The 21105-nt window shown below is 44.9% G+C and overlaps 1 protein-coding gene across 3 annotated transcripts in view; it reads right to left on the minus strand.

The window, feature by feature from the left end:
- Positions 1-21105, minus strand: part of SYT14 (synaptotagmin 14) — a 236223-nt gene that overhangs the window by 135608 nt on the left and 79510 nt on the right. For all 3 annotated transcript variants that reach the window (XM_067565415.1, XM_067565416.1, XM_067565418.1), the window contains one exon: positions 14158-14205. In XM_067565415.1, the coding sequence (XP_067421516.1) occupies positions 14158-14205 (48 nt within the window). The remainder of the gene's footprint in view (positions 1-14157; positions 14206-21105) is intronic.

Genomic DNA, 21105 nt, shown 5'->3' on the forward strand with positions numbered 1-21105 from the left:
TCATGAGTTCCCTGCACAAGCAGCATGCTAAGGACCTGGAAGAAAGCCACATCTTGCATAATTCCTGAGCATCTCTGAACATCTCAGAAGCCATACTGCTGGCTTCTGGAAAAACTTGGGAATATAGACCACCTAAAACAAAAAGGCGGATTGGACAGTATAATGGGGTCTGATCCCACCTCTCACAAGCGCCCCCTTCTGATTAGGTGTGAGCCTGCAGTTTGTTGGCTTAGAACAGGGTGGCACCCATGTCTTGCTGGGATTTCCTTGGCCGATAGCTTCTTCAGCAGGTCTTCAGTGACTCAGTCCTCTGGCCAAGTCACACACACAGTCTGTAGGTGAAAACAAACAAACAAAAACCCTTTCTGGGATACAATCTTTATCTTCCACCAAGGCTTCCTCCCTGGAGACACTGCCTTCCAACACAGTCCAGCAGGGCTCATCACAGTACCCTCGTTTGATCTGGTTAGGTTCTGGGCTCAGTCCTTGGTCAGTCCCCGCAGCCAGCCAGGAGCTCTTTCTTAGATCCCTTAGTCTTTGGCAGCCCTCCCTGGGCTCTGTCCTGCCTGCACTAAGCTGTCCATGTCCTGTTGCTCTTCCAGCCAGTCTGGAACCTGCTGTTCCCTCTTCCATTTCCAGTTCCAGGCAGCAACTGACTGCTAACTCTGCTGATCCTTTTTATATGATCCTTCTGCAGCCCCTCTGATTGGCTGCTTTCCCTGCAGCCACGCTAGGCCACTTGGAAAACTTCTCTTCTGCTCCTTCCTGGGACAGGATGTGGCAGAACCAAGGGGCCTCTTGGCCTAGTCCACCCAGTCACAGATGGACTAAGGCAGAAAATATTCCCCCAAAAACTGCCACATGATCTCTTTCTGTTATCTCAAGAAACCCAATTTTATTATGAATAAGCTCATCTCTAAGTTAATGGATTTCTATTTACATCACAACTGAACAAGCATGAGAGAGAAACAAATGAAACTGCAGATTTTTTTTGGCTCCAGCCCAGGGTATCTCAAACCTGCTGTTACCTACCCAAAACAAACAACACAGCTATTATAACTAGACATATCAACTAACTGCGATGTCAGAGGCTCTTGGCTGGAATGAAATAACTGACCTAGTCACGTACCCCCTAGTCTTGTTGACCCTTGAGGGCTTCACATCTTCCTGCCATATCCTGCATTGTAGCATGTCCTACCACACAATTTTTACTCTGGGGAAAAGTTCCATGATCTGCCCCAAGTCCTCTCTTAGCTCTGTTCATTAAGTCTATGCCTTCCAAGTGTGATATCAAGTCTGCTCTTTGAGTGTTGCCAGTGCATCCTTCTGACTTCAATCTTTTGGGTTTCTCTTTCAAGGGACAATTTTATTTTGATAAAGCTATGCCCATGGGATGTATGAAATTTAGTACACTGCTACACTGGGCAGCAATGAGGGAAGCTTATTTACAGCAAGCAGTGCATTACTCAGAAAACATTTTGTTTGTGGGCAGGGCGAATTTGGATGAGTGTATTAACCTGATGGTCACCTTTCAAGGCCCTTCCTTAAAAACTGGGATACCCCTAGTGGACTTATAAAACAGAGGGACCTTCCACTATACTGATCTTCCTTAGCTAGACACAGTGGCAGGTATATCATGACTCCCTCAGGATAACCTTCAGGAGCTATTGGGCTTGATTAGGAGAGGTAGAGGGGCCAAGAAAGTAACACCCCGGGACAGCTGCAATCCATTACTGAGCACCTTAACTTTGCCTGTGGGGTGGTAGCCCCAGGCCAGGCATTTTGTGACCCGCTTGCAGCAGCCACTGCAGACATAACAAGATCTCATCAGTTTATATGAGTTACTAGAGAGATGAAGGCTTTGGGTTTCTGAGTCATTTTAATGGAGTATCATTATGGAAGAAAGAATCACTAGTCCTCCAGATCACACAGGATTATGAAGTTGGTAATGGCATTCATACTATAATATTTAAACTTTAAACATCTAATTCTCTTCCAAACTTGTGCCTGGGGTTGATAGTTGGGTTTCAGTGGTGAAGCAGTCCTCAGCCGGCCCACGAAAGCTTATGCCTGCAGAAATTTGTTAGTTTTTAAAGTGCTACAGGGTTCTTTTTTTTTTTTTTTTTTTTTTTTTAAATGGGACGAGTTGATGCCCCTTCTGTATGCTGTGGAAGCCCATGAACAGGCATCAGATACAACTGTAGCTCACCTTGGGGAAAATGATTTGGGAATGTGTAAAGGGGTAGATTTAACAAACAGAGCTAAGAGGGACTTGGGGCAGATCCTGTAACTTTTCCCAGGAGTAAAAATTATGTGGTCGGACATGCTGCAATGCAGGGTGCGGTTGGCAGCTGTGAAGGCCCCCATGGGTCGACAAGACTAGGAGACACGTGAACAGGGAGGTGGTCAAATTCATGGGTATCAGGGGTGAGGGTCAGTAATTTCAGATCCAGACATAGCATATGAGGTACCAGATTTATTCAGAGGGGATGGGATCCACCTGTCAGACTTGGAAGCTGACATGTTTTTGGCCAATATTAAAGGGGCCTTTAGGAGATGGCCAGCTAGGTATGGGGGTGGTGGGGAGACAGCCAAGCTAGCTGCTGGTATCTCTTTGTGATGGCTGTTCAGTGTAGTTACTCCATAGTGAAGGGATACAGGGCTCAAAAAAAAAAAATGGACTGGTAAAGGATTTAAAGCAGGTAATTAAACAACATCCAGTGTCTCCTGTCCTGCTTCCAGCATAGCCAGACAATGTCCAATTGTTAGTTTGTCACAGGATGTAACATATCACAAAAACACAGAGGAACAACTAAGTAGTATCCCTAGATAATCTGAAGAAATTTTTTATCAAGCATTAGATTTAAATATTTTTTTGTCATTGGCTCAAATAACTTCTGTAAACATGTGTATAACTGTTAGAAGTGCTTTGCTGAAAGGTTTTGGAACTTTCTGTCACACTTTTGTAGAGGAGTGTTTCTCCTTGATTTTTGAAAATGTCAATTCAGGCAGACTTTATTAATACATTTGGTCTATCAGTCTAATGAAATCCCTGCCTCTGATTGCTGATCCTCTGCCTGGACACTAATAATATCCACGAACCTTTTCAAACTGGTTTAGGGCCTCTCATTCTGCAAGGGACTGAATGCCCCAGGATATGTCTACACTGCAGAGGGGAGATGTGAATCCCAGCACGAGTAGACAGACTCACCTGCATCCAAGCCCACCCAACCTCCTGGGTCCAAGCTTCAGCGGCCAGTGCTGCTAATTTTAGTGTGTTACCTCGAGCTGAGTTAGTCCGTGTTTTTCTTCCTGTGCATCTCTCAAATGCAGTGTAGACATACCCTGGGGCATTCAGTCCCTTGCAGAATGAGGCCCTAAACCAGTTTGAAAGGGTTGCTGGATATTAGAAATAGTTTTTGTATGTCATGTCTATGTCATGTTTTTTTAATGGCAGAAGGCAGAGGGGTTCTGCCCTCTTTAAAAACAAACAAATAAGAAGTAATGTGGAGATTTGCATGGAAAAACAAGGTTACTTACCAGTAACTGCTGTTCTTCGAGATGTGTTGCTCATGTCCATTCCATTATAAGTGAGTGCACGCCACTGTGCACGGTTCCCGGAACTTTTTCCCCTTAGCAGACCCTCTAGGGCCGGCTCTGGTGCCCCCTGGATTCCCGCACGCATGCCGCAGTATATGAGATGCTGCTGGCCCTACGCACCCTCAGTCCCTTCTTTCTGCCAACTCCGGCAGCAGGGACGGGGGGTGGGTTGTGGAATGGACATGAGCAACACATCTCGAAGAACATCAGTTACTGGTAAGTAACCTCGTTTTCTTCTTTGAGTGCTTGCTCATGTCCATTCCATTATAGGTGACTAACAAGCAATACCTTGGAGGTGGGTAGGAGTTACCAGTGAGCTGCTGTCAGCACCGCTCTAACAAATCCCACGTCCTCTGTCGCCTGCTGGGTGATGGCGCTTGAGCTCTGGTTGTGTGTTGTGATGGTTCCTGGAAGGGACACCCTCGCCTGCTGGTCGCAGAAGTTGATGCATGATGTAACCCACAAGGAGATGCCATCTCCTCTCCCTCTCTGAAATGTGCGGTTTGGGAAAAACTCGGAGAGAAATTTATTTCGGTTACAATGAAATTGGGCAGGAAGGCTGGATGCAGCCTCAATTGCACCTTATCCTTATAGAATACTGTATAAGGGGGCTCCAAGATCAAGGCCCTAAGCTCGGAGACCCTCCTAGCTGAGGTAATGGCCACCAGGAAGGCTACCTTTCCTGAAGGCACAAGCAGGGGGCTTGAAGCCATGGGTTCAAAGGGGGGCCCTGTGCATCTCGAGAGAACCTGGTTAAGACCCCAGGGAGGTCCTGGGTCACAGACCTGCGGGTAAAGCCTCTCCACCACCATGAGGAACCTGACCAACATGGGGTGGGAGAGCAGCGGTCTCCCTTCTGGAAGAACATCGCCACCACATCCAAGTGCAACAGTCAGTCATGGCGGGGTAGGAACGACTTGCTGAGGCTACTTGCCTCATCTTTCCTCACTCCCAGGCGTCCTTGCAGAGGGCTGTGGGGCGCTCTCCCCACTACCCGTCTATGTAAACCATGGCTGCGGTGTTGTCCGTCAGCACCTAACCCACTCTGGCTGTCGAGAATCGGAGGGACACCTCATATGCTAGGCAAATGGGCCTCAGCTCCTTCACGTTGCTGTGCATGAGTTTTTCCTCCTGTGACCAGAGCCCCTTATTGCCTGGGTTGGTGCTGATGCAGGCTCCCTATCCTACAGCAGAAGCACCAGAATTTAGGGTGGCCGACTGGACCAGTTCCTTGAACGGAACACCTTTCATCATTGCTCAGGGAGTCCACCACCAGCGGGTAGGCCAAAGGGCAGGGCTAAACTATTTAATTGTTGTCCAACCCCCTGGGAGACCCCTGTTGGGGGGCTGAGGACAAGCTGGGGGGTTGATTCCTACTTCTGAACCCCTTATTCCTGTTCCTATTTCTATAGGGTTGAAACGGCCTAGATGGGGGCCTTGGCTGCTGCTGTACCTGGGGCCATGCCTGCCGCCTGGAAGCCTGGGGCGTGTACAGGTCCAGGGAGCGAAGCGTGGCTCTGGAGTCCTTCAGACCGTGCAGCTTTGCATCGGTCTGATTGGAGAATAGGGCCAACTCATCGAAGGGGAGGTCCTGAATTGATTGCTACACCTCCTGGGACAGGCCTGAGGATTGCAGCCATGAGCACCTTCTCATGGCAATAGCAGAGGCTATAGTCCTACCTGCCAAGTCAGCAGCGTCACTGGCTGTCTGGAGCGCTGCCCTAGCCACTGTGATTTCCTCATCCAGGATGGTGGTAAGGTCTGCGGCCTGGTCCTGGGGCAGGGCCTCAGCAAACCGCCTGAGGGAGTCCCACAAATTAAAATTATATCTACCCAGGAGGGCCAGATGATTGGCAATCCTGAACTGCAGGGCTGCCATTGAATAATTGTTTCTCCCAAACAAATCCAGCTTCTTGCTGTCTTTGTCCCTGGGAGTGGAACCTGGCTGACCTTGCCTGTCCCTCTGGTTGGCATCTACCACCAGAGTTCCCGGGGCTGGGTGAGTAACCCTTCGGCCGGAACATAATACTTTTTCTCGGCCACCTTTGACGTAGGGGTGACCGAGGAAGGGGTTTGCCACAGGGCTTGCCACAGGGCCTTTACAATTTTGAGGACCCTGTCGTGGACAGGTAAGGCCACCCTCGCTGGGGCAGCCATCGCCAGCACATTGAAGAGAGTATCATCGGACTCCTCTAACTCCTTCAGCTCCAGCCTCAAGTTAGAGGCCACCCTTTTGAGGAGCTCCTGGTGCGCCCTGAAATCCTCCAATAGTGCCATGTGGTCCTGGGAGAGTGCCTTGTCTAGTGAGGAGGAAGAGGACTGCCGAGGCGCCACCTGCGGGTGTTCCCTCACCTGACGAAGGGATGCACCCGTAGAGGGTCCCTCCATGGGGTCCAACTCCTCGTTCGAGGAGTGGTGTGTATGGGCTTTCTCCCGAGCTGGAGGCATGACCGAAGCCCTGCTGACAGGATGGATTGTGGCCCCTGTCTCATCTGGATGCCCCATGGGGCCCAATAAGGCCATTGCTGCGGCCATTGACCCTGGGGCCACGCTGGGGCTGACTGCGCCGCCGGTTGTGGTGCCTTGTGGGGGCGTTGGCTGTCCCAACGATTGTCCCCCTGTAGGACCCCGAGCCACTAGACTGGCGGTGCCGTGCATGGCCTCAGTCCCGGGTACCACCCGGTGCTGGGGACCAGTCTCTCGATGCCTCCAAGCTAGAGGATGACGAGGACCGCCTCCATCACCGCGAACGATGCTGGCAAATATAGGTGCACTCTGAGAAGCTCGAGGTACCAGAGCACCGTCTCAGCACTGAGGACTTACAGTGCCACTTACCCTTTGGTGACCGAGACCGGTGCCACTCCGAACTCCTCGGTGCCGAGTCTGACTCCGGTGACTGGGTTCCGCATCGGGGACTGTGCAATGCGGGGTCTTCGCGTGGCGACCGGGTTCCGCGCCGCCTCGGTGCTGTGCGGCACCTCGGTGCCGAATCCTCCAAGGGTAACCAGGTTCTGCGCCGCCTGAGTGCGGGTGAACTTGGTGCCATAGATGCAGAGCCGGAGCTGTCGGAGCGTCACCTGGCAGACCTCAAAACAGTGCCGCCTCTTGGCCTGCGCTGCCTCTGGTGCTGGGGACCAACGTCAGCGCCGAGAGGGAGACTCCACATCCCGAGTTGAAGCAGGCCAGCTCTACAACATCGACGTGGAGCGACTGCTGGGGGAGCATCCTCGCTCTACCCCCAGTGGCTGTCTGGCAGGAGATCTGCCTCCCCATACCAAGGATCTCCACCACCTTTCAGGGGGACCCAACGCGGGCTTGCCCCAGGACATCAGCGCGGGGGGAGGGGGGGGGGGCAAGAGGAGGAAGGTGCTGTGGAAAAGGCTCTTGCTGCCTGAAATGCCTCCGGTGTTGATGGCATCGGCAGGGGCACTCTCCCACTTCTAGGAGTCGGGAGAGGCTCCCTGCTCAGAGATGCAGGAACCAGAGAAGATTTGATGGGCTGTGGCTGGTGCGTCTCCGCACTTGACCCTGCCCATACCAACGGCGCAAGGGAGTGTCCGCGCTCTGCCTCTTCTTCTTCAGCACCGGGGACGTTGCTCGGTGCAGAGTCGATCCCGGTGCTGGTGGTGCACTCTGCACCGAGGTGATGCTTGGTGCCATGGAGCGGGACGGCTCAGACGCCGGGCGGAGCACTGACTCCACGAGCAGGGCTTTTAACCGGATCTCTCAGTCCTTCTGGGTCCACGGTTTAAAAGCCCTGCAGATCTTACATTTATCCTTCCTGTGCTCTTCCCCCAGGAACTAAAGGCACGGATCATGGGGGTCGCTGTGTTGGAAAGCCTTCCTGCAGGAGGCACACGGCTTAAACCCAGGTGACTGGGGTATGGCCCGGCTGCTCTAAGTCCCTCAGGGACTTCCTATCTAGCTACACTTAACACTACTTAACAACTACTTAAAACTAACTAAAGTACTTTGGATAACAAACAGTGCAAACAAGGGGAATGGCACTTGCAGAGAGCAAGGCTAGTTCCAGCAACCATCACACGGGCGGAAAGAAGGAACTGAGGGGGCGTAGGGCCAACAGTGCCTCATATATCGTGGCATGAGTGCAGGACTCCAGGGGGCACCAGAGCCGGCCCAATGGGGTCTGCTAAGGGGAAAAAGTTCCGGAAACCGTGCACGGTGGCGTGCACACACCTATACTGGAATGGACATGAGCAATCACTCGAAGAACCACCAGAACTTTGTTGTATGCATTCATCTCCTCCTGATGCTTTTATTTCTCACATGCAATAATAATCCTATATTTCTTTATGGCATCACAATCAGCCCAGTAACAAATAAACATTAACAGACAAAGAACTATAATTTCAGTTAGGGAAGAAGTAGCCAGAGCAAATTAAGAAACCAATTTCTTGTTTTTAATCACAAAATACAGAAAACTCAGGGTAGAAAAATGCAGAAGATATTGTATAGAAAGCATTTTCCAAAAGAGTATCGGTGGGTACTACTTTAAAAATAAAAATAAAGAAAAGAAAAAGAAAAAGAAAAACTGTAGTTGACCTGGTAACATAGCAGCAGCACACTGCACTGCCACATGGGATTTCTAAGTTTGTAAACAACCGTGGGCTTGCTTCTTTACTGGTTAGTGAAAAATAGGCAGGTCATAGAGATGAAATATTTTTTTCTCAGGGATAGGAAATTGACCAACTGTTTAAGCAAATAAATAGCTAACTTGAAAAGGACTCATGCCCTAGTCTTCTACGTAGAAAGCAAGTGTTAGGATACCTGTAGCAGTCCTTACGGATGAAGGATATGTTCAGCTCAATCAATGATACATGGTGCTGAGCATGGTGCTCAACATTTTGCAGGATTGGGCCAAAATTTTGGATAATAAATAGCCCCAAAATACTGAATGAATTGTGTGTTTGTTTTCTTATGTCTTTATTTTCACTTTTTATTTTCATTGTTCCTTTTCCTTCAGTTAGGTAATTGCCCTCAAAGCAACTCAATAATTAACTCAATTTATACTAGTTCAGTGCTAAGGATCATAAATCTGTTTGCAAACGGACATGTCTGGCTTGCAGGCCACTCCATAAACAAGACAAGTGTATTGCTTTGGCAAAGACAGCTGTTAGTCAAACAGATTCAGCACACAAAACCAGTCAAGCAAATTTGATATCTATTCAAAATGAAAATAGGGCTTTTCTAACAGCTTGATGAAGTATTTCTGCTAGATTGTCACTGAGTCCTTGTTTGGTTTAGGCAACTGCTCCAATGGTTGCTCAGCAAAAACTTTTTGTTTTTATTTTTAAACATGAATACACACATATACTTATATATTTAGATTTTAAAAGACAAAAAGCCAGCTATCCAAAATACTAGGCACCCTACATTCATTAGTTACACTATAGAACAAAGTCCCAGTATCACTTGGAAGAGAGGGTTACTCATCTTGTGCAGTAACTGAGGTTCTTCGAGATGTCCCCCCCAGTGGGTACTCCACTTTAGATGATTGTGCACCCCTGCACTTGTAATCGGAGATTTGTAGTACCAGTGCCCTCAGATGAGGCACACATGAGCGGTCCCCATCTCACGCCACTTCAGGCGGTTATCTGGCACTGTGCAACCAACCTCCCGTTCCTTCTCTACTGCAAAGCCATCAGTTGCGAAAACTCCAAAGCTGAGGGGAGGAGGGAGGTTAGTGGAGCTGCCACAGGGCACACGTCTTGAAGAACCTCAGTTACTACACAAGGTGAGTAACCCTCTCTTCTTCTTCGAGTGATGTCCCTGTGGGTGCTCCACTTTAAATGCCTTCAAAGCAGTGCGCGCAAATGGACAGAGGGGGCTTCCGAGTTGAAGCTGTGGCAGATGATAACATGGTGAGTCCGAATAGTGCATCAGAACTTGAGTGCTGTTCTAGTGCATAGTGTTGTGTAAATGTATGGGCTGAGACACAGGTTGCAGCTTTGCAGATATCCTCAATGGGAATGGTTGAGGAATGCTATTGAGGTTGTTACTGTCCTGGTGGAATGTGTACTAACCCTTTCAGGAGGTTGTAGATTGTGTTGATGATAGCACAACTTGACGCAGTCGGAAATCCATTTGGAGAGTACCTGTTTGGATACAGCATCTCCTTTTGAGCATTCATCAATTGATATGAATAGTTCTGCAGATTTGCAGAATGATTTTGTTCTGTCTATATAGAATGCCAGTGCACTACGGACATCTAAGGTATGAAGTATTGATTCATGTCTGTTTTTGTGTGGTTTCAGGTAGAATGTTGGTAAATGGATGGGGTTGGTTGAGGTGAAATGAGGAGGCAATCTTAGGTAGAAATTTGGGATGTGGTTTTAGGATAACTATCTTGGAAGAAGGTCGTGTAGGGTGGATCAGCCATGAGGACTCCCAGTTCTCCAACACGTCTGACTGAAGTGATTACAATGAGAACACTCTATCAAACAGATGTCTTGGGCCATGTCTAAACTGACAGCGGCAAATTCGCCGCTGCCAGATCGATCTTTCTGGATCGATTGAGCGGTCAGTATAGATCCACTCAATCAAACAGGAAGTTGACTGAGTAAATCCACCCTCTCTAGAAGCGCAGCGTAGACAGCGTGCAGAAGGGAAGGAGAGCAACCAACGTGAGTTACACAAACTACTCTGCATAGTTTGCGTAACTCCCGTCGACTGCCGCCAAATTGCGAGATAAGTGTAGACCAGCACTTGTACAGTATCTAAGCTATTTTGGGCCACGTTCCAAAGTCTGGAGCCCTCAAAGAAAACACACTGTCAGCTGCCCCCTCTCATTTATAATGAGGGAAGCCCAGTTTGGGAACCCCTGCTACTACAGCTTGGTAGTATGACTCAGGGAGTGAATCCATGAAATAGACCAGTCCCAAGGCACATTTGGCTTTACAGGTCATGAACAACACCCCAAACTCCACCCAGAAATCAAGAGACAGCCAATATAGATCCCAGGGCACTGATGTCATATGCTCCCTCCAAGATACCCCACCAATAAGCAAGCCACAGCATTCTCCACTAGCTTCAGTCTCTGGATGGTTTTGAGGTGTATCCCATTGAAAAGAGCATTGCATTTGCATAATAAGACGGTAACAAAAGCATAGATATCAGTAGCCAAGTCTGCATCCAAAAGGAGAAGTTGCAACCTCTTATGGTTGCAGACACATATGGTAAAAAGCTGAATGGATTACTTCTATTATATGATCGTCAAACAGCAGTTGGGGGGTCTAAAATCATCTCTAAATTGTGAACCTTGGTAACTAACGGCACACATACTTCTTCAATAAAAGGAACTGACATTACCTCTGGCATTTCCACACACCTTTACAAATAAAAATAACTTTTAAATATTTTTAAAGAAATCATCATTTTATAGTAATAAACCACTTTTATTTCAATTTACAGTGTAAATTACCCTGAAACAGGAAAAAGTACAGTGGAACTCAGTTACTCGATCTAATTGGAACTGGGGCCAGCTTGGATAACCAAACATTTGGATAATCAAGAGCATGGGTGGAGCTCCAACTGTCAGCTCCTCGGAGGCAGCAGGGCTGACAGCCCGAGCCCCATAGCCCGGTTTGATTAATATGGAGAGCCAGATAATGGAGGCTCGGATAAACGGGGTTCGACTGTATTTTAATTATTCACATCTTCTATTAAGCAAAAGTTTGTCATATCAAGATTCTGAAATCTTGCTAAAATAGTTTTCTAAATAAATCATTTAAATTTCTCAGAATAAGTTTGATTTCATCCACACAATTTTATCATCTATTAAAGTACACAACAACTTGAAATCAAGTTGATTTTTAAACAATAAGTTAATTAATTAAGAGGTTCAAATTACTATATCTTAACCTGAATCCATATACCAATTTTTGTGGTTTCACAATCAGGTTTCATTATTTTTAAAAAACTTTTTTCTCTCACCTGTTGATGCATAAAAGACTCATGCAAACAAAAGGGGAAACTGACTGATAACCCATGGAAAATTATTAAATGGACTATTCTCAAAATATTGAAAAATGCAGAAAGCAAACAAACTAAAATGGGGAGAGGGGTTTAATCAGTTAATTATAATAATCTTAGATATAACTTCTCATAGTAGATAAAACATTTTCACACAGATATACATAAAGGTTTTTAAGTTGTTGTTCTTTATGGCCCTGATCCAATTTCCATTAAAGTTAATGGAATGACTACTAGCAAATTAAATTATACTGGATCAGGCTCTTCAAGAAACACAGAAGAACAGTATTTTACTGTATACCTTCTTTTATTTTTAGCATATCTGCTTTATTTCTTATGTGCTGGATGTAAAGCAAAGCAACATAACAGGCTGCCCTTTAATGTCAGTCTATAATTCCTCTTCTGCCCCCGCATACCTTCAAAAATATCAACTGCATTCACAGAAAGAAAAGATGCGTGTGCGTATGTATGTACATACACACACAAATAAAATTATATACATCTACAAATATTTGCATTCCAAAAAGTATAATGATAAAGGGTAAATCTGACCTCTGCACTAAACCCCAGGCTTGGCAGGGGTGCTTTCTACAGGGTACTGGGGTGACAGATTTCTGACATATACATATGTTGCAGAACACCATTAGTGACTATTAATGTAACCATAGGACAGCAACAACATTATGTCTGTCCATCTAAGGTACTTATCACCATGCCATATAAGAACTTCCAGTCCATGTCCCCTTGTCCAATTTTATTCAGTGAATTCATATAGTGGAGGGATAACTGGCCATATTCTTGCTTCCCCACCAGCATGTCTGTGCTAGGGATGTAAAAATCAGTTTAATTAAAAATCTGTTTAAACGTTCTATTTTTAGAATGTTTAAACGGTTAAATGCTGGGGGGGTGCCGTGCTGGGTTCAGCTCCTCACTGCCAAGTGACAGCTGCCTAGCTGTGGCTCCCCCTCCCCCTGCTGCGGTAGCTGGGCAGCTCTCACTCACGGGGACCTGAGCCAAGCTGAGCCCAGCTGAGGCTCACCCCACCTCACATACACACTTTGCGCCACACTTCCTTGCCAGCAAGAGCTGTCCAGCTGCTCTTGCTGGTGGGGAGCCAGCCCAGCTGCGGCTACACCCTCCACGGCAGTCGGCTCCATGTATCCGCCCCCTTGTGGGGAGCCGAGCCCAACTGTGGCTCAGGCCCTCTCTTCCCCCACCCTGGACTCTCTGCTTCCCCGCCAGCAAGAGGCGCAGAGCCCAGCTGAGGCTCGTCCCCCACGCCAGGCTCCACGTCTCCCCACACATGCGAGGAGCCGAGCCCAGCCGCAATTACTGCTCCCCCGCCAGCAAGAGCTGCCCAGCTGCTCTTGCTGGTGGGGAGCCAGCCCAGCTGCCGCTCGCCTCCCCCCAGTTTAAACAGTAATCAGCTGTTTAAAACGTTTAAACAGCTGATTACCATTTAAATGGCTAACCTTTTACATATCTAATCTGTGCCACTAAAACCCCCTCAGTAGTGACACAGAGAAAGATGCCATGCAACAGAGTTCCATAGGATGATGGAGAATAGCTATGCCTTGTGGTGACTCTCCAGGACTAGTCAGAAAGCTATCCAAGCTCTACATCTGTCACCCAATGAAACTAAAAGGCAGCATTTTAAAACAAACAAAACGAAGTACTTCTTCACACAACACAGGCCTCATCTACACTGCTGTCAACGGGAGACACACAAGCTACATAATGTAACTTGCACATCTCCTGTCAACGTACTTAAGTTGCTGTGCCGCAGCGTCTTCACGCACACCTTTCAAAATCCATGGGTCCTATACAACATGTGGTGTACTTTACCCAGTGCACTGCATGTCCCAACAACAACTATATGGGTGAAACCAAACAATCACCACGCTCTCGAACGAACTCAAACAAGAAAATGAAAAAAACAGCTCATAACCTGTTCACGAAGCTATCATTTTATATCTGACCTATCAATCCCCATCCTCAAAGGAAACCTCCACACCACTTTCAAAAGATGAGGCTGGGAATTAAAATGTATAACTTTGCTAGACACTAAAAATCATGGACTGAATAGAGACATTGGATTTATGGCTTATTACAAGAATCTATAACCCACTAACAACTGGCCCCATCTGCTTCCCCTCCACTCCTCCTGATGACTGGAGGAATGTTAACGGGTCACTTCACCTTGTACGGTCCCTTGAAATATGTATTAGTTACTTACGCTAAACAATCTGTTCTATCTTGTATTTAGCAGTGACACTCTAATTAAATTTCCCAGACCTGAAGAAGAGTTCTGTATAAGCTCAAAAGCTTGTCTCACCAACAGAAGTTGATCCAATAAAAGATATTACCTCACTCACCTTGTCTCTCTAATATCCTGGAACTGACATAGCTACAACAACACTGCATACAAACTAAATTAAAGTAATTTTACAGCAATTTTAAAGGATAGCACAAAAATCCAGTTTAAAATATTTTATATACTTCATTGTTCACAACAATTAGCCTTAAAATTAAATTAAATAACCATTTTTTTTTTTAAATGTTTACCTTTTCTAATGCAGATTAGCTCATGTACACCACAGGTTCGTTCTCCACCTATTTGGGAAAAATAACTTATTAGAAAATAGTAAATAGATATTGTAATATTTAATGAGCTCTACAAAATACAAAAAAGATAAAGGTGGAAAACTGAGTGTCACTTAAGGAGGACATTACAAGAGAATAAAACAAGTTCCTCTTTTCAGCTGATATATGTAAATAGGAAATATGAAAACTCAATAAATAGTTCTTCTGATATTACCATTCTAATAAAGATGCAATTATTCATGCATTGGATTCAATGCATTAGACTGAAGATTAAATTATCCCCAATCTTTTCATATGGAATTTACACACTGAAATCAGTGAGTTGAAGTCACCCTAAACTTCTTCCTAATTATAAGCCAAGTCCTCTAGTTCTGCAAAGTTGAGAAAGCCATTTGGTCAGCAAATGAAGTTTCAGAATAGCACAGTTTCAGAAAATCTTCTTGACATTCTGTTGCAATGTCTGCTTTATAAATTGTACAAAACAGGTTTTATTCCCCCAGAAAAAAATCCAGAGGCTATTGGTATCATCCTCCCCACCTCAGGGTTTTATCCATTTTTTCCATTTATCCAAGTTTTTCAATTTGGTGGGTTGGATTTTTTTTAAAACTTGTGTTATTTTAAAGTATTTACATGGGCATAATACATATCTGAAATGTCCTTGCTACGTGAAAAATTGGGCCATAATTTCAGCCTGTGAATGAAAACTTTAACCATTCTAAAATGTTCAAAGAGAAGTGATGAGAATATCAAAATGTGCTATGCCTACTATGGAAAGTTAAGAATTGTCTAGAAGCCTAGAGAAAAAGAATGGATTTAGTCACTGATGATTAGAGAGAAAGGCTTGGCTATGGGTGAAATATATAGTCATTAAGTGTTAAAGAGAGGGGAGTGGGTAAAGATTATGAATTTTTGGGGAGCTTGGCTTGCCAGAATCCACAAAATGTTAAAAGGTGGGCTGGGTATATGATAACATGATTTACCTTCTGCTTATGATTATTTGATTTTATATATATATTCCATAACCATTTCAAATAGTGTTTTTATTTAAGTGTGACATCATCCAAACTCAGGGTAATACTAAGTTATGGGGCACTTCTTAACCATATCTTAAATGCCCACTAAACATGTTTCCACTGACAACAGATTGTATATTCATAATGAACTTCTTTCTGCCTCCAAAAGATAAGGAAATACACTACAAACAATACATTAATCTCCCTCACAGCATAAAGCAAATCTTTAATTACACCCTGAGTAAATATTTAGAGTTGACAGAAGTGCACAAGTTAAGTGTGTATGGTGTATTACGTGTTTATTGAGGGGGGAGTGCATGAGACTGTAATTAAGGTTACCTTATAAGGGAAATGAATGTGTTGTACATAATGTATTTTCTTATATGTTGGAGACAAAAAAGGTTCCTTATGAAAATGTAGAGTCTGTTCCTATTAGTAGACAGAAGCTGTGCAGACATTAGGGTATGGTAAAGAGATATCCCATGACTTGGAATTTTCTTGACTGCTTAGAGCTTAGCTTGGAGGGACCACTAACCTTTTAAACAAGTTTCTGTTTATGGAATTTCCCAGATTTTTAATACAGCAAGTGTAGGAGAGAAGTTTTTGTTTGTTTTTTGGGGAAGGGCAGGGCCAAAGAATGATAAGGATGCCCCCATCTTCCCTAATAGCATGAGGCTACCGAGGGAGTAGCGATGTTTGAGATGGGAGAAGGGAGAGACAGCAGGGCACAAAGAGGAGAGGACTAACTATGTAAAGAAAGGTGTGGGGGAGGGAAAGGCCCTTCTCTACCCTCCCAACTCTAATACAATAGATCCTGCATTCCTGAGAGCAGGGTAGGAGATCTTGTCAAGTGCTGGATCTGCTCAACTGGGCAGACAAGTGTTCCTCATGTATGTCTACATAGCCTGGACCAACAGACCTAACAAGGTTCACAATAAAGTTCTCTAGCTACGTAATGACTCGGGTAGCCAGAGTCTGTCGATCGGTCTGGGAAGCTCACTTCCGTAGGCTGTGCAGACATACCCATAGCCAAAGGTGCAAAGTTTTAACAAGGCTAGAGAGATCTCAGAACTGGCGCTACTAATTCCTCTCCCCCATGAATGCTAGCCACTGCTCCCCACTTGAGCCAAAGTTTACACCATGCACCTTCTTCTCACAATTTCCCAACTGTAGACCACAGAGAATGGCCCTTTTCCCTCAGGGCAGTTTGTGGCTTCAGTCCCACTAGAAACAAAAGACCCAAGAAGTGGCTATTTTGACTAAGGGCAGCCTCACTTTCAAAGGCAAACTAGCACTTAAGTGTACTAGATTGAAGGTGAAGTAGATTCCCAGTTTTCTGGAAGATGAAAGGGTAGGAAAATCCCTCCATCAAAATATTATTCAGCCTTGTGAAAGGTACACTGAACTGGGAGTCAGAAGACCATGAACTCAAATCTCATCTATTATATTCAATAAGGGTAAGATTTTGTCAGAGGTCAAGGAAGACACGGATTCCATGACTTCCAGAGACTTCCGTGACATTATCGTCTTCAGCTTCCGTCCAGGACAGTGGGGCCAAAGCTGTCGGCTTCTGAGGGTTGTGGGAGCCCGAGAGCTCTCAACGGCTGCAGGCAGTGAGGGTTCCAGAGCTCTCAGAAGGCATATGTAGGATGCAGCAGCTCTCAGCTGCCATGGGAACCCACAGCTCTGAGCCAGCGGTGAGGGCCCCCCAGCTCTCATCTGCTGCAGGTGGCAGGGACCCTGCAGCTCTTAGCCATCACGGGCAACTGGAGTCCTGCTGCTGTCAGCCAGGGCAGACACAGGGGACAGAAGCTGCAAGGCTGCAGTTGCAGGAGATGTCAACCAACCACCCCACAGGCAAGAATTGTTAGCTGCCTCAGGAGGTGGGGCTGAGGCTGTCAGGCCCCTGGAGTCTGGGCTCAGGGAGGGAGTGCCCCCTCCACCTCCTGATTCACTATCAAGCCTGAGAGTCAATCAGTCTCAAGGCTTTCCCACCTAACAGTGGCTCTGCCACCAGAGGTCACAGGCACCTTCTCTGAGGGCCTACTTCTTAGTTTCTGCTTGGCCCAGGGAGTCTAACCAGGTCCCTGAGCAACCTGGAATTTCACAGAAGTCATGAATCGCCTAAAGAAGGGGTTACAGCAATTTATTTGAAGTAAGATGAAGAACAAAAAAATGACCAAATTGGCAATATTAAGTGCTAAGCAGCAAGCAGAGCAGTGCCCTAACACTTTCCATGGAAGTGGAGGAAAGATGTTTTGTACGTCGTGCAACTACCTGTTCATTTTATGAAAAAGGCTAGCTGTGATAAGCATCTTGAAAGTGCAACTCATGAGTGCAAACAAGAGGCATTAAAAATGGACAAAGATATAAATTTTGAAAAGCAGAAAAGAGTTACACAGGTCTTCAATACCAAGACTATGGGGCAGCTTTACAGGAGAAATGAAGTGTTCAAATTAACAGAAGCCTTTTCTGCTGCAAATATACCCCTGCATGACCTTAACAATCCAAAACTGAGATGGTTTTTAGAGAGCAAAGTAAGTGTTATACCAAGTGCAGAACAACTTAGAAAGTTTTACCTACCCAAAGTGTTTGACTGTCACTGAAAAATTAAAGGAAAATGTGACCCGTCCATGCCTAGGGTAGACCACCTGAAAATGCCAAGGTCAGGACAGGCTGCAAAAGGAGAGCAGATTCTCCCAACACTGGTGGGTGACACTGAAATCAGACTTCCCAACCAGCCACAAAGAATGCTTCTGATTCCCCACACTGGTTATCAAGAAGCTAAAACAAAAAATATACACAGCCCCCTTTACTGCATTTCAGTCTCGGGCTCCCAATCAACTACTAGATCCAGTAAAGAGATCAGTTATTTAAAACTCTATGCTCTTTACCAAAAAGATTCTCCTCACCCCAGAGGATCAGTCACATTACCAGATCAATGTAAGTTTGGATCGTACCTAAAATACGACACAGTCAGCCAATTGTTTAGTAACTAAAACTAAAGATTTATTATAAAAGGGAAAGAAACCAACTATAAGAGAAGTGTTAAATGATCAAGGCCATCACATACATACAAATGATTGGAAAGTCCATATATATCAGGTTTTTAGTAGCATTGTGGAGTTTGCAGGCTTGTATAGTACCAGAACCAGGATGGGTCTCAGTCCTTTGTTTTACAGCTTCAGTTGTAGATGAGTTGATCCAGAGGTAGGTGAAGACTGGAGACTGACTGAAGACTGAAAACAAAATGGATGTGGTGCAGCTGCCTTTTATGTTCCTCTCCCTTAGCCTTTGTCATGCTGCTTGAGGAAATTTCCACAAATAAAATGGAGGCTAGGGTCACATGAGTAAGTCTTGGTGACTCATCAGGTGTAGCCCCAGCTTCTCTCCCCAGGCCTATTGTAACTGAGAGTTTCCTTAAAAGGCAATTAAGCAGGTTATTGCTGCAGCCATCCTGTTTGAGGTGTCACCAGAAACACAGCACAAGTTGAAATATAGATACATCAAACATATTCATAACTTCCAATACAAATATGACACATGCACATAAACAGTATTATCATACTTAGCAAATTATAACCTTTCCAGCAGTACCTGATGACATAGTCTCTCTCATATGAATTACTGTAATTTTGAAATACTGCTGTTAAATAATATCATAAATGGTCCCCCTAATTCAGCCAGCATCACAGAAAAGTTGCAGTCCTGTGAAGGAATTAGCATTATGATAGATGAAACTATCTATGCTGAAGACAGGTATGTATGTACTTAACATTCTTGCCGTCCCCATCCCAACAAGCAGTGAAAATGCAGGCACTTCAGATACATGTGAACACAAGCTGGATGGTTTTTTGTTACATTGTGAAGTTTTGGAAGCAGTCAATTTTAAAACAGTCATCAACGCAATACAGGAAACTGTCGAAAAATTCACAATTCCATTTGATTTCACCATTGCGTTTGTGACCAATAATGCCACATACATGGGAAAAGCTTGGGATTGAGGTTTGAAACTGTTTTTAAATGCTGTACACCTTACACGAACGGCACATTTCTTTAACCTTGTGGGTGATTTGTGGAGGAAGATACTTTTGAAGTAAAATTAATTAATTGTGGCTGTGAAACATGCTTTCACTGCCTGCCCTGCCAGAAAAGCCTGGTTCCGCATTTTCTAACGAAAAAAGGGAAAAGACCTTCCATCTCATCAACCTTAGTAATAACCAGATGGAACAATGAAGCTCTTTATCACACTGAACACACTGAGGATTAAGTTTCATTTTTTACTGAGGGGAATAGTCGTAGCAGTAGTTCAAGTGTCCAAGGGATTATGGATCTTTCCCAATCTGCAGCAATTATTCAAGAACTCCAGGCTCTAAAAGAGTTTGCACCCCGAAACATGAACACACTTAAAGCTTATGAAGAGCCAATAATTCTTGCTCATCAAGTCACAAAAATTATATGCATGATCTTGGGTTGTGGGCACAGAGCTTGAAACTTGCCAACACTTGACAGCAAAAACAGCACTCTTGGAAAGCTCAAAAAAAAAAAAAAAAGTCATACAACCCCTTGCTTTCGCCAACCTGCTGCCATTTTCTTCAATGCATGCCATGTATTTGAGCCAAATCAAGCAAAACAACTTGATATTTGTGAGACCATAGTATTTGAAAATATACCACTGTTTGAAAACATTCCAGCACAGAGAGAATATCGGAGTTACTCTGGTGCAGTTCAAGAATTGAGGAACCAGGATATTTTCCAGTTCTGGAAAAGCATAATGGCCAGATTCCCAGTTCTGTCAGTAGTTGCCCTGAGATGCTTAGCAGTACCAGTCAACAATGTGGATGCAGAATGCTCCTTCTCATCTTATAAAAATGTGCTTGGGGACAACATAAAAAATAACAATCTGTCTATATGTAACTTGTTATACCAAAATTACAAGAGTTTTCAAAAAGGTCTTTACTAAAAAGAATCAGTTATTTTTGTTCTATACGTTTTTCGTTATTTTTGTTTGAAAAATGATTGTACAATATGCATATATAATTTCAAAATCGTTTACTTTGTCAAGGAAGTGAAAACTATTGAATTAACGTTGTTTGTTTCATGTAAATGTTACACTGTAATACTTTATTGTTAATTACACATTCTTATTGCCATGACCAGATCATGATTGTTCGTTTTTACCATGCCTGTTCCATGAATTTTGCCTAATTTTACTTTGACAAAATCTTATCCATACTTATAGGTATGTGCACATCAAAGATCTCATTACTGAACGACACCTTTGGAGGTGATAAAATATTATCCATGCCTTTCACATATAAAACAACAGGTTGCACAAGGTCATTTCTAGCAGAGCTAGGATAGACGCCAGGGTGAGAGTCTCACCTGAGTTCTTGCATCTTTATGTCGGGTAAGAGGTCTGTGAAGCAGTCTAAAGAGCCTCTAAAAAGACCCAGTTCCATCCAGAAGATATTCATCCTGATGCAAGGACTGAAGAAGACTACTGCAGACCATCTTCCAAAGACCCACTTCAAAGTCCTTGGATAAGGGACATGCCAGGGAGAAGGCTGCGTGTGGGAGGCGTACATCAGAAGTGCTACATGTTTCAGCACCACTGCAGCCAAAGACAGGCTATTATAACTTAGATGTGATCCGCTCCCAGGTTTAAAGCCACCTTAGTGCCTCTTCCTTCTGTCCTGTGGATCCTGTGCTGCACCTCTCACCTCCTGTCTCTAATATACCCAACCTCATTGACTCTGCCCCTCAAAAAGCATTTGCCAAATCTATGTGCTTGGCTATGCTATCAGTAACCATGGTTCTAACTGCAAAACTATGCACCTCTCACATAACTGGAAAGAGAACCCAGGATTCCTTATTCCACTTCCCCCTGCTACTT

This window comes from Emydura macquarii, unplaced genomic scaffold (assembly GCF_026122565.2).
Source record: "Emydura macquarii macquarii isolate MOO-44397 ecotype Brisbane River unplaced genomic scaffold, CSIRO-AGI_Emac_v2 contig_2676, whole genome shotgun sequence".
NCBI lineage: Eukaryota > Metazoa > Chordata > Testudines > Chelidae > Emydura > Emydura macquarii.